The 27,978-nt window shown below is 51.8% G+C and overlaps 3 protein-coding genes and 4 non-coding genes across 13 annotated transcripts in view; 6 read left to right on the top strand and 1 right to left on the bottom strand.

Annotated features, from left to right (window-relative positions):
- Positions 1 to 17,430, bottom strand: part of ZWILCH (zwilch kinetochore protein) — a 38,583-nt gene extending 21,153 nt beyond the window's left edge. For 2 of the 6 annotated variants that reach the window (XM_070054397.1, XM_008268859.4), the window contains exons 1-3: positions 17,292 to 17,363; positions 7,048 to 7,143; positions 4,490 to 4,608 (exon numbers count right to left, since the gene is read on the bottom strand). Coding sequence is in view for 2 of the 6 variants with exons in the window: in XM_070054396.1 (XP_069910497.1) it covers positions 4,490 to 4,608; positions 7,048 to 7,143; positions 13,055 to 13,106; positions 17,292 to 17,344 (320 nt within the window). In the remaining 4 variants the exon portion in view is untranslated. Of the gene's footprint in view, positions 1 to 4,489; positions 4,610 to 7,047; positions 7,144 to 13,054; positions 13,107 to 17,291 lie in introns of those variants that run through there. The other 4 variants (XM_070054399.1, XM_070054398.1, XM_070054396.1 and 1 more) reach the window with 3 other exon arrangements.
- A 410-nt stretch (positions 17,431 to 17,840) lies between these two features.
- RPL4 (ribosomal protein L4) lies at positions 17,841 to 22,068 on the top strand. Its single transcript, NM_001195817.1, is given in 10 exon segments — positions 17,841 to 17,883; positions 18,886 to 19,057; positions 19,242 to 19,348; positions 19,656 to 19,794; positions 20,084 to 20,208; positions 20,608 to 20,737; positions 20,928 to 21,084; positions 21,292 to 21,375; positions 21,471 to 21,591; positions 21,670 to 22,068. Coding segments are annotated over 10 exon segments (1,278 nt in total). The 5' UTR covers positions 17,841 to 17,880; the 3' UTR covers positions 21,910 to 22,068.
- Positions 18,457 to 18,555, top strand: LOC127484026 (small nucleolar RNA SNORD16). Its single transcript, XR_007910807.1, has one exon. It is a non-coding gene; the product is annotated as a small nucleolar RNA SNORD16 (small nucleolar RNA).
- Positions 19,496 to 19,594, top strand: LOC127484025 (small nucleolar RNA SNORD16). Its single transcript, XR_007910806.2, has one exon. It is a non-coding gene; the product is annotated as a small nucleolar RNA SNORD16 (small nucleolar RNA).
- On the top strand, positions 19,922 to 19,993 carry LOC127489465 (small nucleolar RNA SNORD18). Its single transcript, XR_007917389.1, has one exon. It is a non-coding gene; the product is annotated as a small nucleolar RNA SNORD18 (small nucleolar RNA).
- LOC127489466 (small nucleolar RNA SNORD18) lies at positions 20,788 to 20,853 on the top strand. Its single transcript, XR_007917390.1, has one exon. It is a non-coding gene; the product is annotated as a small nucleolar RNA SNORD18 (small nucleolar RNA).
- A 908-nt stretch (positions 22,069 to 22,976) lies between the features above and the next one.
- Positions 22,977 to 27,291, top strand: SNAPC5 (small nuclear RNA activating complex polypeptide 5). 2 transcript variants are annotated; one of them, XR_001794961.3, is made up of 4 exons: positions 22,977 to 23,132; positions 23,500 to 23,601; positions 24,162 to 24,405; positions 27,048 to 27,291. XR_001794961.3 is itself a non-coding variant. In XM_008268862.4 (3 exons), the coding sequence occupies exons 1-3, from the start codon at positions 23,043 to 23,045 to the stop codon at positions 24,276 to 24,278; spliced, it is 309 nt and encodes a 102-aa protein (XP_008267084.1). In that variant the 5' UTR covers positions 22,977 to 23,042; the 3' UTR covers positions 24,279 to 25,383. The 2 variants fall into 2 exon arrangements, 1 of the variants encoding a protein (XP_008267084.1); XM_008268862.4 differs by lacking the exon at positions 27,048 to 27,291 and having other exon boundaries at positions 24,162 to 25,383.
- The last annotated feature ends 687 nt before the right edge of the window (positions 27,292 to 27,978 follow it).

Genomic DNA, 27,978 nt, shown 5'->3' with positions numbered 1-27,978 from the left:
CTCTTCCAGGCCAGCTCTCTGCTGTGGCCAGGGAGTGCAGTGGAGGATGGCCCAAGTGCTTGGGCCCTGCACCCCATGGGAGACCAGGAGAAGCACCTGGCTCCTGCCATCAGATCAGCGCGGTGCGCAGGTCGCAGCGCGCCAGCCGCGGCGGCCATTGGAGGGTGAACCAACGGCAAAGGAAGACCTTTCTCTCTGTCTCTCTCTCTCACTGTCCACTCTGCCTGTCCAAAAAAAAAAAAAAAAAAAAAAAAGGCACAGGGACAGACACCACTAGGCACTGGGACAGTTAAGGAAATTTCAATATGGGCTCCAAATTAGTAACAGTATTCTAACAATGTTGCATTTCTAGATTTTCATCATTGTTCTGCTGTTATGTAAGAGAATGCACCTGTTCTCATGAACTACATGGTGAAGTATTTGGAGATAAAAGAATATAAAGTCTCTAATACACTGTCAAGACTTCATTTAAAAAACACTTATGTATATTTCTATATGCATACATATACACATATAATAGTTACATGTATTGTACATATGCAGGAACACCTGTATTGTATGTGTGTGTACGATGGTATAGTTCATGGGAAATGGAACTAAAAGGTAAGCCTGGCGGCATTTGGTACAACTGTTCCGAAGCCACCTGGGACACCCACATCCCATGTCTCAGTTCTTGGGTCTGATTCCTGGCTCTGCCTCAGAATCAAGCTTCCTGCTGATGAGCAGCCTGGAAGGCAGTAAGTGATGGGCCAGACCCGTGGGTCCCTGCCACTCACGTGGGACACCCAGATCAAGTTCTTGGCTCCTGGTTTTGGCCTGGCCCAGCCCCAGCTAATGTGGGCATCTGGGAAGTGGATCAGCAGATGGAGGATCTCTGTTTCTCTCTCTCTCTCAGCCTTTCAAATATATAAAAAAGAAAACCCAAGTTGAGAGTAAAAATCTGGCCCAGTAGTTAGGATGCCAGCTGGATACCCATATCCCACACCGGAACGCACAGGTCCACGTCCTGGCTTGGCTCTCAATTCCAGCTTCCCGCTAATGCACAACTTGGGAGGCATTATGTGATGGTTCAAGTGGCTGGGTGTCTTGCCACCCACACAGGAAACCTAGATTGAGTTTTGTAGCTCCTGGTTTTGGCCTGTCCCAGCTCTAGCTATTGCAGGCATTTGAAGAGTGAACCAGTGGATGAGAGATCTCTGTCTCTCTCACTCTTTCAAATAAATGAAGTAAATTAAAAAAAAATTTTTTAAGATTGTTTTGGTACAAAAAATTTTTGAAATCTATGCAGTTTTTTACAATGCATATTTTCATGAACATTCTAAAGTAACATCTTCTATATCCCATAGTTTTAAGTATCTATAAAATGTACACATACACATATGTAACTACAAATAACTTTGCATATATAAAAACAGACACAATCACACAAAGAGTGAGACAGGAAGAGAGAATGAGATGCACACACAGCAAACGTTGACAACTGGTGAATCTGGACCGCAGTACACAGCCGTTCCTGGGCTATTCTTTTTTTTGACAGGCAGAGTGGACAGCATGGTGCACTGCGCTGATCTGAAGCCAGGAGCCGGGTACTTCCTCCTGGTCTCCCACGCGGGTGCAGGGCCCAAGGACCTTGGCCACCCTCCACTGCACTCCTGGACCACAGCAGAGAGCTGGCCTGGAAGAGGAGCAACCGGGACAGAATCCGGCACCCCAACTGGGACTAGAACCCGGTGTGCCGGCGCCGCAGGTGGAGGATTAGCCTATTGAGCCACGGCGCCAGCCCCTGGACTATTCTTGTAACTTCTTGTAAGTCTGAAAGAACTTGTGCACCAAAATTAGAAGTTACTGAAAAATGCAGTTTACGCTTGTATTTTTCAAGGAGATGAAAACTGAATTTATTACCAACAGATGTTCAGGGAGGGAATTTCGAAGGGATTTTATTTCAAAAAGGAAGTACGATAATCCCAGAAGGAAGGTCTGAACAGCAGGAAGGAATGGCGAGCAGGGGAACAAGCACAGGGACTGTGCAAACCAGCACCGGCTGGAGGAGCCAGCACAGACGCGGAGTAAGGACACAGGCCAAACGCGACGGACAAGCAAGAAGCTCCGAAGGAGACGGCTAATGCAGCTGCATTAAAAAAACCAAGCACTTCTGAAGCTTCTATGGCGCAAAACAAACCAAAGTCACTCTGTGAACACCGCAGTGGCTGTCGTTCTACAATGCTATTATACAGCGTTATACAACTCCAGTACTCTCTGATGGCAAGGCCTCTTTGGTTTTGGACGTAGGGCAGAGGGTTCTACACATGGCCACACAGTGGGGAGACAGATACAGGCATCGGGAGTTCCAAGAGCCGCCCCACTGGCGTGCTAGGCACAGTCATTCCTCACTGGGCGGGATCATGCACTACAGGACAGGATACTTGCCAGTCAGGCACAGGCCGCCAAATGCCAATGGCTCCCCTCAGTCATTTCACCAACTGAAAATACTCCCCCATCAGGTTGGGGATTGTGGGACAAGAGGTTAAGCCACTGCTTGCAATGCCTGCACAACTTATCACAGTGCCAGGGTACCAGTCGCTCTGCTCCCAATCCTGCTTCCTGCTAATGTGAGAAGGCAGTGGGCAACAATGCAGGTACTTGGGCCCCTACCACCCATGTGGGAGATCAAGATGGAGTTTCAGGCTCCTAGCTTCAGCTTGGCCCAGTGCTAGCCATTGTGGGCATTTGAGGAGTGAACCAATGGATGAAGATCTCTGTCACTATACCTTTCAAATAAATAAATCCTAAGAGGGAAAAAAAAAAAAAAAAACAGAAATGGGGCCGACATTGTGGCACAGCAGGTTAAGCCACTGACTGCAACACTAGCATCCCACATGAAGGAGTGCTGGTTCAAGCCTTGGCTGCTCCTGTTCCAATCCAGCTCCCTACTAATGCACTTGGGAAAGCAGTGGAAAATGGCCCAAGTGCTTAGGTCCCTGCATCCACCTGGGAGACCCTGAGGAAGCTCCTGTCTTCTGGCTTTGGCCTGCCCTAGCCCTGGCCATTGCAGCCATTAGAAGTGAACCAGTGGATAGAAGATCTCTTGGTCTCTCCCTCTCTCTCCATAACTTTATGCTTCCAAAGCCGGGAACCCTCCCAGGTGTACCAGCAGGAAGCTGGATCAGAAGTGGAGCATCCTAGGCCGGTGCCACGGCTCACTAGGCTAATCCTCCGCCTGTGGTGTCAGCACCCCGGGTTCTAGTCTTGGTTGGGGTGCTGGATTCCGTCCCCGTTGCTGCTTTTCCAGTCCAGCTCTTTGCTGTGGCTCGGGAAGGCAGTGGAGGATGATCCAAGTCCTTGGGCCCTGCACCCACATGGGAGACCAGGAGGAAGCACCTGGCTCCTGGCTTCGGATCAGCACAGTGCGCAGGCAGTAGCGGCCATTTGGGGGTGAACCAACGAAAGGAAGACCTTTCTTTCTGCCTAACTCTGCCTGTCCAAAAAAAAAAAAAAGTGGAGCATCCTGGCACACCGACACCCATATGGGATGCTGGCATTGTAGGCAGCGGCTTTACCCAAAAAGCCAGCGTCAGATCTAAACCAAATCTTAAAAAAAGAGAAAACTACTCCTGCATATTTCCAGCAGCCACTGAGTACAGTCCCAACCCTAGGGAAGGACCACTGGGGCCAAAAAGGGAAGGCTCCTATGTGTCACTCATATGGAGTCTGGGTTTTATCACAAAGGCAATGAAGAACCACTACAGGATTTTTAAGCAGGGAAGCAACATAATCAGCCTTTAATTTTATAAAGATCCCTCTGGTAGCCAGTGTAGAGATGCTGCATAAATGCCTCTCAGGGAGGCAAACACCCTCCCCCACCCCCCTGGAAATCAGAGGCATGGCCGCAGTTTCTGCTCAAGCCAAAACAGGCTGGGCATGGGCACACCCACCCAAAGGAATGTGCCAGTGGGAGCAGCAGGGGGCTAATGGACCTTAATTGGTACCTGCGGTATTTTCAGGAATTTGTAAGTTTGTACAAGCATCTAAATGGACCTGTCTCCAAAGATTTACAACACAGTTCTAATCCCTATCTTAGACTACCAGACCGAATTCCTTTTCCCAAATCCTTCAGTTGATGTATAACCTTGCCTACATGCCTGCTGACTGTAGACTTGCTGGTACCCTCTAAATAAAAGTGGGAGCGCACAGCTATCCAGTGCTCTTAGAATGTCTGCTCCCATCTCCTGTCTACCCGTTTGAAAAACCCTACAGTCAGAAGGAAGAATGCCTGGAGAGGACCCAGACTGGAAACAGGGAAAACAACTAAGATCAGCAACAATGACTGGGCAGAAAAGGGAGATACCCGTGTCCGGGACACAGATGGGACATTCCAGAAGAGCTGGGTGGACACATCTGGGGAAGGAGCTGGAGGGAGAGAGGCTGGATGCTATCCCCCAGTGTGCATGAGAACCCTCCACCCCCACCTCCACGCTAAGGAAAAACTTACCTGGCTCTCCCAACTGGCAAGGCAAGCGGTCCAACATTTTCACCGGTAGAAAAATCAGAAATAGCAGTTTCTTCTGACTGCAGTTCTTCAACATGGCTTGTTTCTTCCTTTTCTAAAGGCTTTTAAAAATGTTTTATTACTTAGCCAAATATAAGATCACTTAAGATGGCAGCCAGCTCTTCAGTACACTAGGAAATAACTGCAAAGTAACTACTCACTTCTCCACCCTTAGCACAGATAATTGGCTTATGGCAAGCACCACAGCCACAAACTGGGTTTGTGCTAACAGATCGTGCCAACAGAAGCATTTCTATTGTCCTATAAAGAGACACTGACCTTAGTGGACACTGGTAAAGCAAGCATCTGACTCCTGCACCTTGTTGGTGTCTCCATTCCCCAAACTGGAAGATCTTTCTCAACAACCACCACAGGTAAACAGCCCTTCCTGTTTGTCTCTATTCCTCTTAGGGCTATCAGCACTCATTTACATTACACGATACCTATGCACTTATTAAACAGTTAACAGAGCCGAGCCGAGCCGAGCCGAGCCGAGCCAAGCCAGTAACTATGGGAGTTAGCCTTTCCGGAGCAGTACCATGTAGTAGGCACGATTCTAAGTCCTCCTGTGTAAACTGGGTCACATCCATACCAAGGAGAACCACTGAGAAATGAAGAGAAATGAACTACTGACATACTCAGCAATGTGGGTGTTACACTAAGGGAAGAAGTCAGCCTCAAAGGGTTCCACACCGTGTGATTCCATGCATGGCTTTCCGGAAAACACAGAACTACAGGGAAGGAGACGAGCTCAGCGGTTGCCAGGGTCAGCAGGTGGAGGGGCTACAATTACACAGGTATACCACAAACAAGTTTTCTGATGAGATGGAGCTGGTCTGTAGTCTGACTGAGGTGGTGATTGTAAAAATTTATGTGCTAAAACTCTTAGAACTGCAAACAAAATAAAAAAGCCAATTTTATTGACTTAATGATATTTTCATTTGTTTCTTTTTCTTAATGAGGCCATCAGAAAATTCCAAATTACAGTGGCTCATATTATATTTCTTTTAGCACAATACTTATTCCTAAAAAATTCACTAATGCGGCCAGCGCCATGGCTCACTTGGCTAATCCTCCGCCTGTGGCGCCCTGGGTTCTAGTCCCAGTTGGGATGCCGGGTACTAGTCCCAGATGCTCCTCTTCCAGTCCAGCTCTCTGCTGTGGCCCGGGAGGGCAGTGGAGGATGGCCCAAGTGCCTGGGTCCCTGCACCCACATGGGAGACCAGGAGGAAGCTCCTGGCTCCTGGCTTCGGATCAGCGCTGCACCAGTCGTAGCAGCCATTTGGGGGGTGAACCAACGGAAGGAAGACCTTTCTCTCTGTCTCTCTCACTGTCTATAACTCTAACTCTGCCTGTCAAAAATAAATTCACTAATGCTCATAAAACAATGAGTATGTTTGAGATTATTTTTAACGAAGCAAATTTGTTTAAATAAAGAATTAAAGAACTGGAGCCAGCACTGTGGTGCAGCAGGTTAAGCTGCTGCCTAAGCCGGCACCGCAGCTCACTAGGCTAATCCTCCGCCTTGCGGCGCCGGCACACCGGGTTCTAGTCCCGGTCGGGGCGCTGGATTCTGTCCTGGTTGCCCCTCTTCCAGGCCAGCTCTCTGCTGTGGCCAGGGAGTGCAGTGGAGGATGGCCCAAGTGCTTGGGCCCTGCACCCCATGGGAGACCAGGAGAAGCACCTGGCTCCTGCCATCGGATCGCGTGGTGCATGGCGGCCATTGGAGGGTGAACCAATGGCAAAGGAAGACCTTTCTCTCTGTCTCTCTCTCACTGTCCACTCTGCCATTTAAAAAAAAAAAAAAGAAAAGAAAAAGAAAAAAAAAAAAAGGCCGGCGCCGTGGTTCAATAGGCTAATCCTCCGCTTTGCGGCGCCGGCACACCAGGTTCTAGTCCCGGTCAGGGCACCGGATTCTGTCCCGGTTGCCCCTCTTCCAGGCCAGCTCTCTGCTGTGGCCAGGGAGTGCAGTGGAGGATGGCCCAAGTGCTTGGGCCCTGCACCTGCATGGGAGACCAGGAGAAGCACCTTGCTCCTGGCTTCAGATCAGCGCAATGCGCCGGGCTGTAGCACGCCGGCCACGGCAGCCATTGGAGGGTGAACCAACAGCAAAAAGGAAGACCTTTCTCTCTGTCTGTCTCTGTCTATAACTCTGCCTGTCAAAAAAAAAAAAAAAAAAAAAAAAAAAAGCTGCTGCCTGCAATGTCAGCATTCCATATGGTCACCAGCTGGAGTCCTGGCTGCTCCATTTCTGATCCAGCTCCCTGCTCATGTGCCTGGGAAAGCAGCAGAAGATGGGCCAAGTGCTTTAGCCCCTGCCACCTGCATGGGATACCTAGATGATGCTGCTGGTTCCTAGCTTCAGCCTCCTCAGTCCGGGTCTTGTGGCCATTTGGGGAGTGAACCAGCAGATGGACGCTGTCTCTTAACTCTGCCTTTCAAACAAATAAATGAATCTCAAATTAATAAATAAATGATCATAAAGCCCAAGCACTACTTACCACTTTTTCCACAATGAATACAACGTCATTTTCATTTAGGATATTTTTCAAAGGATTTGGTTGGCCTTTGCTGACTAACTGCACTTGAACATCAGCCTGTTAAGAACAGATGTCAAGCAATGTTATACTCATACATAAACATATCTACGTACAAATATTTGAGCACAGAGCACTGTATCCGAGTTGACTAGAAGAGAGAATGTGAATGCGGCATGTTTTAAGTTACTCCTCATGTTTAGAAAATGTAGCTCTTCCATCTGTCCACACCTCCAGACCTACCTGCAATGCACCTGGCCTGGAAAACACCACACAGATGCCCTTTTCCTCTAACCACAAGGCATTTCCTACCATGGACCATAAAATTAGCACTTCACTAAATACTGCCCCTTCTTCTGACAGTACTATGAATCTGTAGAACTTTATCAGTTTATAAGAAATATGTATCTTTTCTTTCCAATTGCAATACATGTTTTAACGTAGGAAAGTTTGAAAAGACAGCTAAAAGATTTTAAAAATTCATCTTGGGGGGCCGGTGCTGTGGCATAGCGGGTAATGCTGCCACCTGCAGTGCTGGCATCCCATATGGGTGCCAGTATGAGACCCAGCTGCTCCACTTCCAATCCAGCTCTCTGCTGTGACCTGGGAAATCAGCTGCAGATGGCCTAAGTCCTTGGGCCCCGACACCCATGTGAGAGATCTGTAGGAAGCCCCTGGCTCCTGGTTTCAGATCGGCGCAGCTCCGGCTGTTGTGGCCATCTGGGAAGTGAACTGGTGGATGGAAGACCTCTCTCTCTCTCTCTCTGCCTCTTTTCTCTCTGTGTGACTGTGACTTTCAAGTAAAATAAACAAATCTTTTTAAAAAAAAAAAATCATCTGGGGGCTGGCACTGGGGAGAAACAGGTTAGAGCCCCGGTCTAGAGCCCCAGAATCTCACATGGGCACTGGTTCCAGTCCCTGCTGCTCCTCTTCCGATCCAGCTTCCTGCTATGGCCTGGGAAATAGTGGAGGATGGCCCAAGTCCTTGGGTCCCTGCACCCACGTGGGAGACCTTGAAGAAGCTCCGGCTCCTGGCTTCAGATCACTTCAGCTCTGGCCATTTGGGGAGTGAACCAATGGAAGGAAGACTTCTCTCTCTGCCTTTCTCTATAACTCTTTCAAATACAAATTTAAAAAATTTTAAAAAGATTTAAAAAGAATCTGTAATTCTATAGCCCATGGATAATCACTACCATTATTAGCCTGGTTCATCTATTTCTGCCAGATCTTTTTCCAGGCAAAGAGATTCAAAATTTATTTGAATGGAAAATGTATATTTTGGGGTCTGCACTGGGCATAGTGGGTAAAGCTGCCACTTGTAGTGCCGGTATCCCAAATGGGTGCCAGTTGGAGTCTCAGCTGCTTCTCTTCTGATCTTGCTCTCTACTGTGGTCTGGGAAAGCAGAAGATGGCCCAATTCATTGGGCCCTCACGGGAGACCCAAAGAAGCTCCCAGCTCCTGGCTTCAGATCAGCCCAGCTCCAGCCGTTGTGGCCATTTGGGGAGCGAACATGGAAGACCTCTCTCTCTCTCTCTCTGCCTCTCTGTAACTCTTTCAAATAAATAAATAAATCTTAAAAAAAAAAAAAAGTAAACCTTGTATTAACCTATACAAAAGAAAATATAATTTTTAAGTATCACAGACTTAAGTTTGCTTAATAAAAAAATAGTCTAGTGGTTTTATATGGTGACACTCTTCCCATGTTATGAAATATTCTCTGACTAGCTAGGACCACAGCTCTGGCATTTCAGAATGAATTTCAGAGTACGACTTGTGGATAGCTTCCAGTTATTTGCTCTGGGAAGCAACTAATAACAGATATCCTGGAATTATCTTAAGGTGGATACCGGAAATCACATCAATGGCCCCAAATTGCCTATCAAATATATCCTATCTACTGTTCACATTTCTATCACCTCTGTCAACACAATGAATACTCTCATGGTTAATACATTTGATCACTAACAAAGGTGAACAGCACCTAACACGCTCACTAAAGACAAATCTTGCTCGTTATTTGAACACTTTTTAGTCTGGATTTTTTTTTTTTTTAAGATTTTATTTATTTGAGAGGTAGAATTACAGATAGTGATAGGGAGAGACAGAGAGAGGATTTTCACCAGCATGTTCACTCCCCAAATGGCCACAATGGCAGGAGCTAAGCCGATCCGAGGCCAGGAGCTTCTTCCGGGTCTCCCACATGGGTGCAGGGGCCCAGGCATTTGGTCCATCTTCCACTGTTTTCCCAGGCCACAGCAGAGGATTAACCTACTGTGCCACAGTGCCAGCCCCATCTTAGTCTGGATTTTGAAACATTTAGCTACCAAGTTTGGAGGGCTAAGGACACTAGGTTATTCTAATCTCTAGGTTCTTGAGGTCTGAGGACTGTTATAGGTTGAATTGTGTCACCTGAAAAGATTTCCTGAAGTCTTAATCTTTAGTTCCTGTGAATGTGACCTTATTTGGCAAGTCTTCACAAATGTAATCAAGATAAGGATTAATTAGGATTAGGACAGGCCCCAAATCCAATGACTTCTGTTCTTATATGGATAGACTTACAGGAGCTGGCACTGTGACACAGCCGGTTAAAGCCCTGGCCCGCTGAGCTGGTATCCTATATGGATGTTGCTTTGGGTCCTGGCTACTCCACTTCTGACGCAGCTCCCCACTAATACACCTGGAAAAGCAGTGGAGGATGGCCCAACTGCTTGGACCCCTGCACCACCCAAGTGGGTGATCTGGAAGAAGCTCCTAGCTCCTGGCTTCAGGCTGGCCTAGCCCAGGTCATTGTGGCCATTTGAGGAGGGAATCAGCAGATGGAAGACCTCTCTCTGTCTCTACTTCTGCCTTTCAAATAAGTAAAATAAATCTTTTAAAAAGAAGAGAAAGACTTACAGACACAAAAACATGCAGACAAAGGGATAAAGCTATGTTCCCAGGGAGGCAGGTGGAGTTGCGCAGCCATAAAAGCTAGGCAGCACCAAAGACTGCTGGCAATCACATGGAACTGGGAAGGATGGCAGATGGCAGGAACCTTTCCTAAAGCCTTCAGCAGGTTCATGGTCCTGCCCACACCTTGCTTACATTCCAGTCTCCAAAACTGTGGCAGAGGGGCTGGTGGTGTGGTGTAGTGGGTTAGCCACTGCCTGCAACTCCAGCATCCCGTATGGGTGCTGGTTTGAGTGTTGGCTGCTCCATTTCTGATGCTAATGCACCTGGGAAAGCAGAAGAGGGCTCAAGGACTTGGGCCCCTGCCACCCATGTGGGAGACCCAGACGAAGCTTAAGCTCCTAGCTTTGTCCTGGCCCAACCCTGGCCGTTGCGGCCATTTGGGGAGTGAACCAGCAGACTGAAGGTCTCTCTCTGTCTCCCCTTCTGTAACTCTGCCTCTCAAATAAATAAATAAATCTTTAGAAAAAACACAGTGGGAGACAAACTTCTGCTATTTTAAGCCGCCTCGTTGGTGGTACCCTGGATCAGTGGCCCTGGGAAATAATAAATATCAAGCAAAAAGAGGCCGGCGCTGCGGCTCACTAGGCTAATCCTCCGCCTTGCGGCGCCGGCACACCGGGTTCTAGTCCCGGTCGGGGCGCCGGATTCTGTCCCGGTTGCCCCTCTTCCAGGCCAGCTCTCTGCTGTGGCCAGGGAGTGCAGTGGAGGATGGCCCAAGTGCTTGGGCCCTGCACCCCATGGGAGACCAGGAGAAGCACCTGGCTCCTGCCATCGGATCAGCGCGGTGCACCAGCCGTGGCAGCCATTGGAGGGTGAACCAACGGCAAAAAGGAAGACCTTTCTCTCTGTCTCTCTCTCTCTCTGTCCACTCTGCCTGTCAAAAAGAAATAAAAATAAAAATAAAAATAAATCAAGCGAAAAGAATATAACAGGGAAATATGAAAAAATATACTGGGATATATTTACTTCTTGAGTTTTTTAAGGGATAAGCATACCTGTAATTTCCTGATTACCTACTTGTGTCCTCTGCCTATTCTTCTTAATCCCTAGTTCTGCTTATTTTTAAGAGCTCCTTATATACATAGATAGACAGAGGTACACACAGAAATTAACCATTAGTATTCATGACATTTTCTCCCCACCTATTTGTCTTTTAACATGCGATTCATCTTACATCAGTAATTATTTCATGGATGCAGATTTATGACCCCAACTGTGGGGAGTTTACATATGGAACACTTCGCACGTATCAGATGCCTAATTAATATGTGTTTACAGAACTTTATTTGTAATTGTTGAACACTAGAAGCAGCCACAATGCTTCCACTGGCAAATGGATAACTGACCTGCAGTCCATCCACACAACGGAACACAGTAAAAAGGATGCGCACTACGACACAGATCAATTTCAAACACATTAGACTAATGAAATGAAGCCAGACCCGAAGGGCTCTATGATTTTATTTGTATCGCATTCTGGAAAAGGCTAAATAAATAAATAAAAAGAGAAAATAGATTAGTGGCTGCCAAGGACTAGAGGCAGGAAAAAGCACCCACTATAAGTGGATACAAAGAAAATTCTTGTAGATAATAGAAACACTCTGTATCTTGATTATAGGGGTAGTTACATGACCTAGTTCATTTTTTATTTATTTTTTGCCAGGCAGAGTTAGACAGTGAGAGAGAGAGAGAGAGAGACAGAGACAAAGGTCTTCCTTCCATTGGTTCACTCCCCTAATGGCCACTACGGCCGACGCTGCACCGATCCAAAGCCAGGAGCCAGGTACTTCCTCCCGGTCTCCCATGTGGGTGTAGGGACCCAAGCACCTGGGCCATCCTCCTCTGCCCTCCCAGGCCACAGCAGAGAGCTGGACTGGAAGAGGAGCAACCAGGACAGAATCTGGCGCCCCAACAGGGACTAGTGAGCCACGGCGCCAGCCAACCTAATGCATTTGTTAAAACTCACAGAACTGGGGCCGGCATTGTGGCATAGCAGGTGAAGTTGCCACCTGTGTTAGTGTCCTGGCTGCTCCACTTCCAAACTGGCTCCCTGCTCGTGGCCTGGGAAAAGCAGCAGAAAATGGCCCAAGTATCCGGCCCCTACAACCATGTGGGAGACCCAAATGAAGCCCCTGGCTCCTGGCTTCAGCCTGGCCCACCCCTGGCCAGTATGGCCATCTGGGGAGTTAACCAGCAGATGGGAGATCTATCTTTCTCCATCTCTCCCCATAACTCTTTCAAATAAATAGATAAATCTTAAAAAACAACAACAGCAAAACCTGATAGCACTCTACCTTCAGAGAATGAAATTTAGTGTATATAAATAAACCACAAAAAACCTGACTTTTAAAAACCCACAATTTCAGATTGTGTTAAACACCACAAATATGGGCAGGCATTGTGGTGCAGTAAGTTGTCACCCGCAACTCCTGTATCTCATATCAGTGCCTGGTTCCAGTCCCAGATAACGTGCACATCTTTTTTATTTTTTGTAATTTATTTATTTATTTTATAGGTATGTTACAGACAGTGAGAGGAGAGACAGGGAAAGGTGTTCCATCCCCTGGTTTACTCCCCAAATGGCCACGATGGCTGGAGCTGCACCAGTCCGAAGCCAAGAGCTTCTTCTGGGTCTCCCACAAGGGTGCAGGGGCCCAAGGACTTGGGCCATCTTCCACTGCTTTCCCAGGCCACAGCAGAGAGCTGGATTGCAAGTGGAGCAGCCAGGACTCAAACTGGCACCCATATGGGAAGCCGGCGGTGAAGGCTTAACCTACTATGCCCCAGCGTCAGCCCCCAACGTGCACTTTTGATCCAGCTCCCCACTAATGCACCTGGGAGACGATGGCACAGTGCTTGGGTTCCTGCCACCCACATGAGAGACCCAGGAGATCCTGGCTCCTGTAGGCACTTGCAGAGCGAACAAGCAGATGGAAGATCTCTCAAACCCTCCTCCTTCCCTCTCTTTAGCTTTCCCTTTCAAATAAATATTTTCTTAAAAAAACAAATTGCTCATACCTCATAGAAAAATGGGTCCTTACAGATTCCTTTCTTTTCTTCATTAAATACCCTGAAATGTAGAACCACATGTGAAAAACAGAACTGTTAGGTGGGACGTTAGAAATGAGCCTGTGTGGGGAGCGGGGCCTAAGGGAAGCACAGCCTCTGCAGGAGCTCACTTTGGGAGCAGCCCGGCATGTTACACCGCGAAGTCCTGCCCAGACCCCGACAACTTCACAGGCGGCCTCAGCCTTCCCCCCGCGAGAGCTCCCCAGGAGAACCCTCTGCTCAGCACCAGTGGTCACCCAGCCTCATCACTGGGCAGCACAGCCGTCCCGGCCCACCCACGGAAGGCACCCTGGGGGGAGCTCCTGGGCCCGGTGCCAGGTGGCCTCCCCAGTCTGACAGCACTGAGTAGTGACACCTAGGGAGGAGTTTTGCCTGTTCACACTCAGCAAACCTCTGTCCTAGAGGGGGAGGAGGAGGAGGAGGAGGCAAGGAAGGAGAAACAGCAGGAGAACCCGACCCTTTCCCTTAGGAGCCCTGGTCTGAATACAGACTGCGTGCTCAGCTCTCAGCTCTCTGCTGAGCCGCCCGCCTGGCCTGCCACGTGCATTCTCTCCACTAAATCACGTAGCCTTGCTCTCCCCAGTCTGAGTGACTGGCACTCTGGGATGCTGTCTGGAGAGGTGCCCATCCTTTCTGACGGATGCCCCACCCCATCAAACCTTGCTACCTTGCTTACCCTGCCCTCTGTCTCATGTGAATTCTTTCACCCATCCCTGCTAACAGAACCACAACACCTGTCCTGTTACTTGGAGTTAAACATCACTTTAACTCCGTGTAACACCAGTGAGAAAAGCAAAAAGCAAAGTCATTATGGTAGCCCGAGGCACAGTTGAAGTGAGCAAGAAAAAAAAAAAGGTTAAGAACGAAGAGACTGTGACAGAGATGAATGACCCCGTCGATGGCTTCTCTGAGGAATGAGGCTGTGGCCGACCTCCACAATCTCTTCAAACACACCAATTCACGCTAACGTGTCATTTCACACGTGACGCTTGGAAAGTAAAAATGAAAGGATCCTGACTGGCCAACGAGTGTAAGTGAATAACCACAGAGGATTTACTTAAAGGTCCCAGGCCTTAGATTCCTATGGCTCACAAGGAACCTTGTATCCTCCATTGTTAAGAGCTGTTATTAAAAAAACAGGAAATTTGATAATGTTGCCTATTTCTTGTAAAACATGTAAGCACTGGCGAGGGCACTTGGGTGACCCACATGCCACATGAGAGCACTGGCTTGAGTCCCAGCTACTGTGTCCCTCAATCAGGCTTCCTGCTCATGTGCCTGGGACGCAGCAGATGATGGCCCAAGAGCTTGGATTCCTTCCACCCATGTGGGAGACCCAAATGGAGTTCCTGGCTCCTCACTTTGACCTGCTGTAGCCCTGGCTGTTGCAGGCATCTGGGGAATCAACCAGCAGATGGAAGGTATCTCTGGCATTCTTTCTTTAAAAAAAAAAAAAAAAAGAAGAAGGCGGCGGCACAAAACTCTAAGATATCACTTAAAAATTATCATGTAACTCAATTTTAGGACAATTTCTAAAAGATCCACTTATTTACTTGAAAGGCTGAGTTCCAGAGAGAGGGGATGAGATAGCAATCTTCCATCCACTTGTACACCCCATTAAAGAAAGTTTGTGAACAGTGACCTCAAAGCACATAAGCTATAAACAGAGCAAACACACATCAGACTGGTCTATCCTCTGAAAGACATGAGCATCTTTAGTCTTTGGAGGACCCCAGTGAAACTGTTTCAGGATACCATTTACATTGGATCTACCACATGACATGCTCAAACAGGACCGCTGGGCCTCGGACTGATCCATTTTTGCCAAATCATGCAAGACTGTGACTTTTAAGATTTATTTATTTGAAAGGCAGAGTTACAGAGACAGAGATCTTTCACCCACTGGTTCACTCCCCAGAGGGATGCAATGGCTGGGGCTGGGCCAGGCTGAAGCCAGGAGCTTCCTCTGGGTCTCCTACATGGGTGCAGGGGCTCAAGCACTTGGGCCATCTTCTGCTGCTTCCTCAGTACACTGGCAGGGAGCTGGATTGGAAGTGGAGCAGCCAGGACAGGAATCGGTCCCCATCTGGGATGCCAGAGTCCAGATGGTGGCCTAACTCGCCACGCCACAATGACAGCACCAAAGATGGTGTCTTTTTATGGATAACTCAGGGATGCTGTTTCATCAGTCACAAATTAATCATCTCTCAAAATGTGCTTTATACACCAGGCACTCCTGTTAGGTGCTGGGGATCTCAAACAAAAGCATGGTCCCTGGCCAACTGGAGTCCCCCAAGGAAGCCAATCTGCATGGTGACCAGCACAGGAAGCTAGCTCACAGGACTCGAACTGGATCCTGAAAGCCAAGAACTCACTGAAGGGTTTTAAACAGTGGCGCTCTTCCTGCCAGTAAGGACGGCAACAGTGCTGGCGTGCGGGAACGAGTGTGGGCTGGAGAACAGCAGGGTTGGAGGCGAACAGAGGACTGAGGGTGGAGGGTGGGGTCAGGGTAGGAGGCTTCGGCTGAGAACTCTTAACTCGGAGACGGAATTCAGGAACCGATGTCAGGTTAGGCGGAAAATCAATTCCATTTTGCAGGCACTGAGGTCTCCTATGTGAAAACTTCCAGTGGGTTGGGGGGTGGGTTGTGGCTCAGCGGGTTAAGCCGCCACCTGCAGTGCCCGTATCCCATATGAGAGCCAGTTGAAGTCCTGGCTGCTCCACTTCCCATCCAGCTCCCTGCAAACGTGCCTTAGAAAGTGGCATTAGATGGTGCAACCACCTGGGGCCCCTGCCACTCAGGTGAAAGATTCAGACGTTGTTCCAGGCTCCTGCCTTCAGGATTTGTGGGAGTGAACCAGAGGATGGAAGCTCGCTCTCTGTCCCTCTAACTCTGCCTTTCAAATAATAAACCTTTAAAAAATCATTTCCAGCAGGGAGCTGGGTACACAGTCCCTGTGAGCGATGCAAGAGAAGCCACACAGAAACGTCAGTGCTTACAATGGAAAGACCAACACTCCCCAAGTGCCGGGAAGCAGGAAGTGTCTAAATAAAGTTCCATCAGTAGGGGACTGGCAGAATGAAATGCCACGTAGCAGTTAAAAACAACCCAACAGTTCTATGGGCGCTCACCCTGAAAGAAACCCAAGGCACTGGCAGTTTCTCAAAGAGCCAGGGCTCTTTCTATAATGCTTAAAAACTTCAGAAGAACAGCAATAAACAATTCAAAATACCGGCATTCATGGCGCTGGCAAAGCCACTGCCCGCAATGCCAACAACCCACGCTTGAGCCCCGGCTGCTCCGCTCAGACACAGCTCCCTGCTAATTCTCCTAGGAGAGCAGCGGAAGGTGGCCCAGGTGCTTGGACCCCTGCACCCACGCGGGAGGCCCGGATGCTGCTCCTTGTTTTGGCCTGGCCATCTGGGAAGTGAACCAGCGGATAGAACCTCTCTCTCCGTGTCTTCCTTCCTAACTCTGCCTTTTAAGTAAATAAACAGATGAATCTAAGACTTACTTATTTGAAAGGCAGTTACACAGAGGAAGAGATCTCCCCAGATGGCCGCAACGGCCAGGGCCGGGCCAGGACAGAGCCAGGCCCATCTATCTTCCGGGTCTCCCACAGGAGTGGCAGGGGCCCAAGCACTTGGGCCATCGTCCGCTGCTCTCCCGGCGCCTTAGCAGGGAGCTGGGTCTAAGCGGAGCGGCTCGGACTACAGGCCACAGCCACACCTGCTGCGCCATGGCGCCGGCCTCTTAAAAAAATATTTTTTGTATTTAGAAAATAACTGGTAGTTATTTAGGCCCCGGTGGGTCCGACGTTTAGATAGGACGAAGCACTGCGCGCGGCCCGCCCCGGAGCGGACGGGTGAGGAGGCCCGACACGGAGCGTTCCGTCTCCGGGGTGCCTCTGCTTCTCCGTCACAGGTGGGAGCACCTGCGGCCGGGTCGGGGGCTTCCGTGGAAGGCTCGTCAATTCCCACCTGGCTAGATAACGCACAGGCTCTTGTCCCCAAAACGCCCCCCAGCCCCCTCCCCGGGCCCGACCCGCCCCGCCGCCTCCCGCGCCCCGGGACGCCGGAGAAGCGAGCGCCCCAGGGCGGCAGGCGGCTCTACGCGGGCAGCCGGGTCCCCTGGGGCGGGAGAGCCGTCCCCAGACCCCGGCCGACGCGGGGGACCACGACTCACTGCAGCAGGCCAGCGTAGAAATCCGCCGCCGCCCGGTTGACTCGCTCCCACATCCCGCCCCGGTCCGACTCGAACTGCGCGCCCGCCGCCGACGTCAGGGGTCACAGCCCCGCCCCGCCGGGACTACTTTTACGCTCCACGAGTTCCGTTTTCCGCAAAGTTAAATTTTTATTTCGCAGCACCAAAATACGCGTCTTTTCTTAACCACAGCTCTTTCAGTCCTGTTCTGGAAAAAAATAAATAAATAAAATAAAAATAAGTGTAGGGGTTACGGGAGAAGACACCGCGTCTCGCGAGACTTGGCCACGCCCCTTGAGGATTACTCCGCGCAAAAGAGTCCCTTCATTCTGAACACTATTATTAATTTTGAAAGACAATATCTACGTAACCTGAGCCACATGAATAAACAATACGGTGCTTCTGATTTCTACAGTGTGGTATAGGGAGGTTTTGTTCCTCCGCGTGGGTTCTTAGGCGGGCTAGGTGGGGGACGAGTTGAAGGGTACATAGAGCGCGGGAGTGATAGGTCCTTCCTTTTCCTGTGGGAGCCGCCGGGAGGAGAGGAGCGTGGCTCTCACCTCTCCCCGCCATGGTGAGTGGAAGTCGTCCGGGCCCGACTGTCCTCTCGTGTGGGGTGCTAGTCGGGGAGGACTAGGGGTTCGGGCCATAAAGCTTGCGAGGGAGGAAGAGCAAAGGCGATGAGGGCCGAGCGCGTCTGTTTCCTGCCGAGCAGCCGGGTTGTATGGAGACCCGGCAGCCATCTTAAGGGCAACGTGGGCGGCCCGGCTCAGGCGCGCCGGTCGTTCTCGGGCGCCTTGGATGTTGGGAAACGGGTTCTGCGGGGATCGGGAGGTCCCTGGGCCTGAGACCCAAAGGGGCCGAGGAGGGTCGGTGTGCGGTCTCTCACGCGACGTGAGAGGTTCTTACCTTCGGGGCTTTGTTAAACGGAGGAGGACACCTGTTTTTTACTTCCCTGCCCGGCCTAGGAACCATTCCTCTAAAAGCCGTGGGGTCCGTGTGTGTGCGCGGCTGGGGTAAGGCAGTGGAGCAGTGACAGCGCTGTCCTTAGGGCGATTGAGTGAACGAGGTCGGAAGTGTTCGGGGTGCCCTAGCGCCGAATCTTACTTGGATACAATTTCCGAGCGGCTTCCCGGGGAGGTGTGCTTGCTGTGATGTCGTAATTTGCGTCTTACTCTGTTCTCAGCGACAGTTGCCTGCTGTCAGCGCGCTGGTTCAGAAGGTTGACGAAACTGCTAACTGAGCAAGACAACCTTCCTAAAAAGACTGAAATTTTACAGACAGTGACTCTCGAGTGGCCATGTGGGGATTGCGGAGGAGTGCACAGCGTGGCCGGAGGGGGTGGGGGTCCCAGCAGGGGCTGGGAGAGGCATCCAAGGGAAGGGAAGCCGGCTGTGTGGGCCCAGCCTGCAGCCCTGGGTGTCGCGGCCAGAAAGTAACAGGCCAGCGCTGAGGGAAGTTTATTCCCGAAAGGTGCACTTCACCGGAGATGATTAGGAACGGAAGTTCAGATGAGTCGAGGGTGGAAATCGTGGGGGCAGGGCCCGAGGTCCTGAGTGTCTGTTCTCTCCCCGAGGCGTGTGCTCGTCCGCTCATATCGGTGTACTCCGAGAAGGGGGAGTCGTCCGGCAAAAATGTGACTTTGCCCGCCGTGTTCAAGGCTCCCATCCGGCCAGACATCGTGAACTTCGTGCACACCAACCTGCGCAAGAACAACAGGCAGCCCTATGCCGTCAGTGAGCTGGCAGGTACGGCTGTGCGCCTCTCCTCGGCCTCGGGTGGGGCCGCTTTGCAGCCGTGATGAGATTCCAGCTCATTGGTCCGTGTTTCTGAACACGTGATGTTCTCGACGCTCTGATGCTGCTTGCTGCCTGGCGTTGTCATGATGGGTGTAATGAAGTAGCTAGAACATCTGTTTCTTCGCTCTTTTAGGTCACCAGACCAGTGCTGAGTCGTGGGGTACTGGCAGAGCTGTGGCGCGAATTCCCAGAGTGCGAGGTGGCGGGACGCACCGATCCGGCCAGGGTGCCTTTGGGAATGTATCCTTTGTTTGCCTGCCTGCACCAGTCCCTCTCGGGGAAGGCAGTTGACCGGACCTGGTCGGCTTACACAGCACAGAAATACTGTTAGACGCCGCTCTTTGATGTAGAAAGGGCCTCCCAGGGCCTCGTGTGGCGCTGTGCGCTTGCCATGATGTCGTAATTTGCGTCTTACTCTGTTCTCAGCGACAGTTGCCTGCTGTCAGTGCGCTGGTTCAGAAGGTTGACGAAAATGCTAACTGAGCAAGACAACCTTTTTCTAAAATGACTAAAATTTGAAAAAAGTAATTCTTCACTGAGAAACTAGATGTGCCGAGGAGGCCGCATGTTCGCACCAACCAAAACCTGGCGCCGTTGGCACCGGCGAGTGAACACGACCCAGAAGCGGTACGCCATCTGCTCTGCCCTGGCTGCGTCGGCCTTGCCAGCGCTGGTCATGTCTAAAGGTCTGTGGCATTTTTGGGTCCTAACTGCCTGTGTGAAATGTTCCTTACTAAGCGCTGCACTGTGTCAGTCCAGCAGGTCTGTGTCAGTAGTACACTCTGGACTTCAGTCACGCTCCCCTCGCAGCTGTCAAAATGATGAGATTCCACTTCATTGGTCCGTGTTTCTGAAACACATGATAATTGTGGGAATTCTGATGCAGCAGATTGTATCCCGTTTTCCTCTGGGTCATCCATGTGTGATTTTCAGGGGGCACAGGGTAGCCAGATAACACAGAATTGGCTTTGGCAGGTCATCGTATTGAGGAAGTGCCGGAGCTTCCTCTGGTGGTCGAAGATAAGGTTGAAGGCTACAAGAAGACCAAGGAGGCAGTTCTGCTGCTTAAGAAACTCAAGGCCTGGAATGACATCAAGAAGGTAGCTTTCAAAAGCACATGTCGGTTTCCATACCAACTATCAAAAGGTAGTTGTAGAAGGCAGCAGTCACCACCCCGTATGTGTAGAGGTTTGGTTTTGTTAGATTGATTTATTCGAAAGGCAGAGGAGGAGAGAGGTATTCCATCTGTTGGTTCACTCCCCAGAAGGCCACAATGGCCGGAGCTGTGCTGATCTGAATCCAGGAGCTCCCATGTGGGTGCAGGGGCTCAAGAACTTGGGCCATTTTCCATTGCTTTTCCTAGGCCATAGCATTTGGGAGAGCAAGGACGTGGAGCTGGCTGTATATAACCTTAAGCAAGCTTCTTGTGCCCACACGTGATGATCTGCAGTACCGATTTTCATTGGGAGAGCCTGTCTCAGTACCGTCCCACTCTGTAGGTGTACGCCTCTCAGCGGATGAGGGCTGGCAAGGGCAAAATGAGAAACCGCCGGAGGATCCAGCGCAGGGGCCCCTGCGTCATCTACAATGAGGACAACGGCATCGTCAAGGCCTTCCGGAACATCCCTGGTAACGCCACGGTTGGCTCGTGTCCCCGCGCGGAGGTGCGCTCGCTCGGCTAGGATGATGAGACTCCACTGTGGTCCGTGTTTCTGAAGTCCATGATTTGTGGAACTTCTGACCTCTCAGCTGAGCGAGCTGCCTGGTGCTGGTGCCTTCCTGTGGCGCAGGCTCGCTCATTCTCCCTTCCCTCCCACAGGGATCACTCTGCTCAACGTGACCAAGCTGAACATCCTGAAGCTCGCGCCCGGTGGGCACGTGGGGCGCTTCTGCATCTGGACGGAGAGTGCCTTCCGGAAGCTGGACGACTTGTACGGCACTTGGCGTAAAGCCGCGTCCCTCAAGAGCAACTACAAGTGAGTGCTGTTCTCCATGCTGATGGCTGCTGACATTCCAAATCTGCCTGTTTCCAAGCGGGGGGGTTGGGTGGGATCTGCTCTGCCTTCCTGTGGCCGGTGTTTACAAGAAATGTGGGGATTCTGCTTGCTGTCTGCTGTGCATAAATGATTTTTTACTCCTGAGATACAAGTGGGGTTTTAGCTGATCACACGTTACCCCTTCAGCCTTCCCATGCACAAGATGCTCAATACAGACCTCAGCAGAATCTTGAAGAGCCCAGAGATCCAGAGAGCGCTCCGAGCACCACGGTAGAGTGAACTTGCCCTTGCCCTTGCCCCGCTGTCCTGTTGCTGGCTACTCCGAGGTGCGCGTGATGTGACTGAAATGCTGACATGTTTTACAGCAAGAAGATCCATCGCCGCGTCCTGAAGAAGAACCCGCTGAAGAACCTGAGGATCATGTTGAAGCTGAACCCGTACGCGAAGACCATGCGGCGCAACACCATCCTGCGGCAGGCCCGGAACGTGAGTGAGCGCGCCCGGGCTCGGGCAGGCGCACTGCCCCTTGCAGCTTCCATTCTTACTGTGCCTCCTCCCTCGCAGCACAAGCTCCGCGTGGAGAGGGCGGCCGCGGCACTAGCAGCCAAATCTGACCCGAAGGAGGCGCCAGCCAAGAAGAAGCCTGTGGTGGGGAAGAAGGTGAAGAAGCCCAGGGCCGTGGGCATCAAGCAGAAGAAGAAGCCTGTGGTGGGGAGGAAGGCCGCTGCCGCCAAGAAGCCAGCTGCAGACAAGAAGGCTGCCGACAAGAGGGCCGGCCCGGAAGACAAGAAGCCTGCTGCCTAACGTGGCAGCTCGTTTATCCCGGGCCACTTATTTTGAATAAAAGTCCTAAGAGAGATGATGTGAAAAACTGGGTTGTATGACTCTTAGTACAGAGTACAGAAGCCCACTGCCTAAAGCCAGGTCACTTTATCTGAATAAAGGCCCTGCCAGAGACGGTGTAGAACACTTACTGGGTTGTGTGACTTTAAATTCCACCCTCCTTACTTCATTCTCTATTTTACACTGAATCCATGCAAGGGAAGCCACTCAGTCTGGTAGGTCTGTAAGACCGGAAGTACATGGGTTCAAAGTTAAGCCTCCCAGGGAACAGGACAACACTCAAGGCAGAGTTGGGTGACACAGACCTCTGCCTTATTAATACAAGTGGCCGCACTGGCCAAGGCGGAGCCATGTTGCAGCCAGGAGCCTGGAACTCCATCTGGGTCTCCCACATGGAGGCAGGGTCCTAAGGACTGGGCAGTGTGCTGTGCGGGGCTGGGTCAGGAGTGGGGTGCACCTGCGAGGATCCCACAGGAGGGCACAGTGGTGCCCGTGCGGCTGCGAGCTGCAGGCACCCCGAGACAGCCCCGGGGTACACGGCCTGTGTCATGCGGGGATGCCCTGCCCCCTCCCAGCAGCACCAGTGTGCACGTTTCACAGCAGAATTCAACTGCTTTCAGGGCTCCTTGTGGCACCTTCTCCCCTCTGTGGTGCTATTGCGACCCACCGCGATCCTGCCTGCAGAGGCACCGTTTTCCCTTTTGTGGTCCTACTGCGACCCCCACGTCCCTGCAAGCGGAGGCACCGTCTCCCTTGCCCGTGGTGGGCTCTGCTCTGCGGTCCCCAGGTAGCCGACTGGGGCGCGGTGTTCACGCGCCACGACTCTGTAAGGGCGGCTGCAGCCTTTGGGTTGAAAGCTTCGTTCTCCCTGGCAACAGCGAGCGCCGCTCTGAACGGATCGGCACAGTCGATCGAGAAGTGTTTTGGAAGCGTCCCGCGTAGACGCCAGGCCGCAGCGAGCGCCGGAAGGAAGCGCCACGCCGCCCTCCCTAACATGGCCGCCGGTCCCGCCCCTGCTGCACTTCCGGGAGTCGCCGGCGTGGCGTCATCAGTGAGCGACCGGCCGGCGGAGCCGGGCGACGGGGCGCGGGGCCATGCTGAGCCGGCTTCAGGAGCTGCGCAAGGAAGAGGAGACGCTGCTGAAGCTGAAGGCGGCCCTGCACGACCAGCTGAACCGTCTCAAGGTGACCGGGCCCGTGCGGCGGCGCTCGCCGGCTGCCGCCCGTCCTCCTCTCCGGGCCGGGTGGCCGCGGCTCGCGGTTCCCGACGCCGTGGTCCACCCCGCCCCTTCGCAGCACTAGCGAGCATTGCTGGTGCTGCGGGAAGCACCCCTGGTTTCTGAATAGGGTGCCCTCCAGGAGCTGCTAGGTTCGGGTGAGAGGAGGGGAACCTGCCTCAGCTGGAACACCTGTATTGCGCAGGGCCATTCTTTGTTGGTCTCCTTCTTCCCCTCCGTCACGGCGCCAGCCTCCCCTGCACGCCCAGGAGCTTAGGCAGCTCAGTAGCCCAGTGGAATAGTAAGGAAAGGGTCTTTCGCCTCTTCCCTTGCAGGTTGAAGAATTGGCCCTCCAGTCAATGATTAATTCTGGAAGGGGGCACGATGAGATGGTGTCTTCCCAGCCTGTAGCTCAGCAGCCCGAAGACGTCAGCTCCGTGAGTGCTGGGGGCAGGGGGCAGGGGGCGGAGTCGCAGGCTGCCTGCGTGGGACGCTGCCCCAGGCCTCTGGTGGCGGAAGCCGGCGGGGGGTCAGTCCGACGACGTTGCAGCCGCTGGTTACACTGTAACAAGGCTGCTTCCACCCTCCTGCACGGATAAACCCAGAGAGTGCGGAGACCTGGGGAGGGCCGGGTCAGACTTCCTGCTGCTTTGTGAATAAGGAACCCTGGGGTGGGAAGAGTGTGACTTCAGCTGCAGTCCAGAGCCTGCCGCTTAGCGAAGTCACCTCTGACCGTCCTGGCAGCGCCGCTGGCCCAGGTGTGGTGTGTGGAGCCTGCGGAGCCCCGTGTCAATGGGCACAGTTCCTGCGCTGGAGCCCTCTCTGGTAGCGGTGGCGGTGGGGACAGAATTTGGACAAACAGGAGAGAAGCCAGGCTTCTTGGTCATAAAAATGGGGGCCGGACACCCAATCGTGTGACTTGAAAGCAGTTTTCAGAATTTGCTGTTCTGAGGCCGGTGTCTTTCCTGCTAATGTGTACTATCTTTGGCTAACACAGATGCTGGTGCATGTAGACAATGAAGCATCTATCAACCAAACTGCACTGGAGTTGAGTACAAGGAGCCACGTGATGGAAGAAGAAGAGGAAGAGGAGGAGGAGGAGTCAGATTCCTAAAAAAGGAAAGGAGCCAGGGTCACACAAACGTCCAAGTCTCACTCTCTCTAAAGAAATCAGCATCACCTTACCAAGAGCCATGCTTGCTTAGAAGGGAAGCCAGGGGGCCGGCGCTGTGGCATAGCAGGTAAAGCCCCACCCCTGCAGTGCCAGCATCCCTTATGGGAACCGGTTCAGGTCCCAGCTGCTCCACTTCCGATCCAGCTCTCTGCTATGGCCTGGGGAAGCAGTGGAAGGTGACCCAAGTGCTTGGGCCCCTGCACCCGCGTGGGAGATCTGGAAGAAGCTCCCTGGCTCCTGGATTTGGATCGGTGCAGCTCTGGCCATTGCCACAGCACCAGCCCCTTCAGAATCTTACTAACGAGAGTGAGTGACACCGGAAATTGCAGATGTGGCCATGCTGTGGCACAGTGTGCGTGGTGCTGGTCAGCAGGTCGGGCTCGTTCACTGTGTTCAGTTTCCTCTGGGGTGCTACCAAGACATCCTGGGGTTTACAAAACTGGCAGAGTTTAATTCAAATCACCCTTTCCAGTCCACAGTGTGTCTCTGAGGGAAACCAGTGCAAGTTTTTGCCATTGTATCCTGGTGGCCGTTAGGCCGTCGGGTATGAAAGCTGATGAGGGGAGGACTAAGGCCGCGAGTGACACCACGCATTAGAGGGCTCTGTGGGGCAGCTGCCCCATCCATCTGAGGCACGCCCGGTTTCACGTGCCTGGAAGTCTACAGAGAAGCCGCAGATCCCCTCCGGAGGGCACCCAGCAGACTGCTCCCAAGCCTGTCTCTGGCCCCTGGGAGAAGTGCCGTCAAAGAAACCGTGCAGCGGGGGATGCTGCGTGGGCCACCACAGCCATGTTGGAGCCCCTGGGTTCGAGGCCCACTTCTTCCCCCTTCCAGCCTCCTGCTAATGTACACCCTGGGAAGCAACAGGTGATGGCTCAAGCGATCGAGTTCCTGCCACCCATGTGGCTGACCCAGATTGAGTTCCTGGCTCCCAGCTTTGTCCTGGCCCAGTTCCAGTTATTGTGGGTGTTTGAGGAGTGAACCAGTCGGTGGGAGGTCTCTGTCTCTGCCTTCCTGATAAATAAAAGGAGTCAAGTAAAAGAAACCAGTGTGCTTGGGTGATTGGATTTTTCTAATAGAAAGGACGGCTTCAGAGTAAGAGATTCACTCCTGCAACCAGGAGCATCTCCACTCAACAGATGAATATGGAGTCGCTTCGTCCTGTAAACCTGACCCCTGGCAAAGCACCAGCGAGCACGGCAGCTGAGTGTGACTGCTCCAGAGAACACGGACACCTTTGCCAGTGTGCATTCGTTATTTTGAGCTCCCACAGCCAGAAGTTTAAATGAGTATGTTCCTTGGAACACACAACGTGAAGACAATTTTGGAACATGAGTGAATATATATATTTACATATTTATATAAAATAAATGTAAGTGTGTGTGTGTGTGTGTAAAATTTGAGAGAGTACGTGTCTGCTGGTTCACTTTCAGATTGTCTGATGGACGGTTGGGCCAGGGCTGAAGTAGGGAACTCAGTCCAAGTTCTGTGCACGGGCGGCAGGAACCCAGGTACTTGCATCAGCTCTGCCTCCCCAGGGTCTGCGTTAGCAGGAAGCTGCAGTCGGGCTCGAACCCAAGTACACTCAGGTGCAGGCGCCTCAGTGGTGACGTGACTGCACAGCTAAATGCTTGCCTCATTTTGTTTTCTCGTTTTTAGGATTTTATTTATTTGAAAGGTGGAGTTATATATATCCCATCTGCTGGTTCACTCCCCAAATGGCCACAGTGGTTGGAGCTGGGCTGATCTGAAGCCAGGAGCTTCTTCCAGGTCTCCCATGCGGGTGCAGGGTCCCAGGGACCTGGGCCATCTTCTACTGCTTCCCCAGACCACAGCAGAGAGCAGCCGGGACCTGAACTAGCACCCATATGGTAGCACAGGTGGAGGCTTGGTCCATTACACCAGGGCACCGGCCCCCAACCCTGTGTTTTTTTGAGCTGCAAATCCCACCCCGACCAGCTGGCCACTTGCTCTTAGTTCTCAGCTGTCACCTTCCCATTCCCTCGGCTCTGGTCGTTGCACAGGTTGTCATGAGGCTCACATGATGCCATCTGGAACCCAGCCGGGGCTGCTGGCTCAGTTTGGAAGTCTGAGGAAGCAGTGGGCGAGGTTAGCTAAGCAGTTCAGTTTTCAAACACCCTCTGGAGACACCAGGGGGCACTGTTCCTTCCCCTGGGGATGCGGTCTGCTCATTGTGGGTGATGTGAGCATAGGACTCAAGTGGGGCTTCCAGCAGCCCTGGGGTCTCCAAGTTGCAAAGGAGTAGGTCAGACTGTTGGCCTAGCCCAGCTATGGTCTCACAGGCAGAAGTGGACCAGGGAGCCTTGGCAGTGGTGGGTGAGCCCTGCGCAGCGGTGGCAGCCTGGGCTACCTGTGTCCCCAGCTCCTGGTACAACTGCCTGTTCTAGGTGTCTTATCCAAGTTCAGTTTTTAGCCTAAGACTGAGCTAGGCCTTTTACTTTCCTGCTTTGGTTTTCTGAAACCTGCTCTTGGGAAGCAGAACACGAGCCCGGCTGAAGGCTTCCCACGCACCGCAGTTCCCAGTCACCCTGTGACTTCCTGCTCCCCCTCCCCAGGCATTGACTGACGTGTGCCAGGCACAGTCCTCTCCAGCAGCAAGGCCCGCCCAAGCCCCCAGCCTGGCTCTTGGTCATGGAAAGTGTTCAGTGAATAAGCAAAGTTTTGTGATCTTTCTGGGGTTTCTTCCAGCCCCTGCCTCCCGCTTTTCCCTTGTATGAAGAGAAGCAGCGCAGACGGGCGCGGGACGGGACTAATTCCAGGAGCCCCGGGAGCCCGAGGCACTGGGCTGGATCCTGTGATTTCTTGTGTGCCAGAGACCCTGGGAAGCCCACCACAAACACACACGTAGTTTCCAGTGATTTTAACTTGATACTGTATTTATTAGAATAAGAGATTAATTCGTTAAACATCTGGAATAAAATGGTTAAAAGGATTTTCATACAATTTGTAGGCACTGTACACATCGTTGTTTACAACAGCATTGGTACTTAGATTTGAAGAGAGAAATCTGACACATTTTAATGCCTTGATCCATTTGTGACATTCAAAATAACTCCACCAATTTCGAAACACTACTCCAAACTTAGAGACATTTACCACTAGATACCCCACACAGTCTATTTAAAATAAATACAGAAACACAACCAGCAGTCTACACATCGTCCCGGGAGACAGGCTGGGGAGCCCAGCTAGCCTGGCAGTGAGGGGCTCTGGCTGGATTTGGATGGGAACTGCTGAATTCGACACAGAAAGCAAGAGGACCAGTAGGAAGGTGACAAGATGTCCACTCTGGCGCTCATTCCACGGCAGCAAAGCATGCTTCTCATGCACTCCCTGCGCAGGGCCGCCAGGTGCCCACTCACACGGAGAAGGCGTGGCCGGCATGAGCCCCACCCAGGACAGAGGTGGGGCCGCACGCACACTTGCCAGAGGGTTCACTGTGAAGCCTGGCACGAGTTTTGATCACCAGCACACTCAGACAGCCCCAAGCACAAAGCCAGTCCACTCGGGAGTAACGACAGTATTAAGGATAGAGACAGTGAGAGAATGACACCAAGAGGTTTTGGCACATGCTGTGTTCCTCATCCTTTGTCACAGGTGAAATGTGCGCCTGAACAGG

Source organism: Oryctolagus cuniculus, chromosome 12 (genome assembly GCF_964237555.1).
Source record: "Oryctolagus cuniculus chromosome 12, mOryCun1.1, whole genome shotgun sequence".
Taxonomy (NCBI): Eukaryota; Metazoa; Chordata; class Mammalia; order Lagomorpha; family Leporidae; genus Oryctolagus; species Oryctolagus cuniculus.
This window is presented reverse-complemented; position numbering and strand designations above follow the sequence as displayed.

Coding starts and splice junctions, on each gene's coding strand:
- SNAPC5 (XM_008268862.4), top strand. CDS start 23,043: ATGCTGAGCCGGCTTCAGGAGCTGCGCAAGGAAGAGGAGACGCTGCTG. Junction 23,133..23,499: donor ACCAGCTGAACCGTCTCAAG/GTGACCGGGCCC, acceptor CTTCCCTTGCAG/GTTGAAGAATTGGCCCTCCA. Junction 23,602..24,161: donor AGCCCGAAGACGTCAGCTCC/GTGAGTGCTGGG, acceptor TGGCTAACACAG/ATGCTGGTGCATGTAGACAA.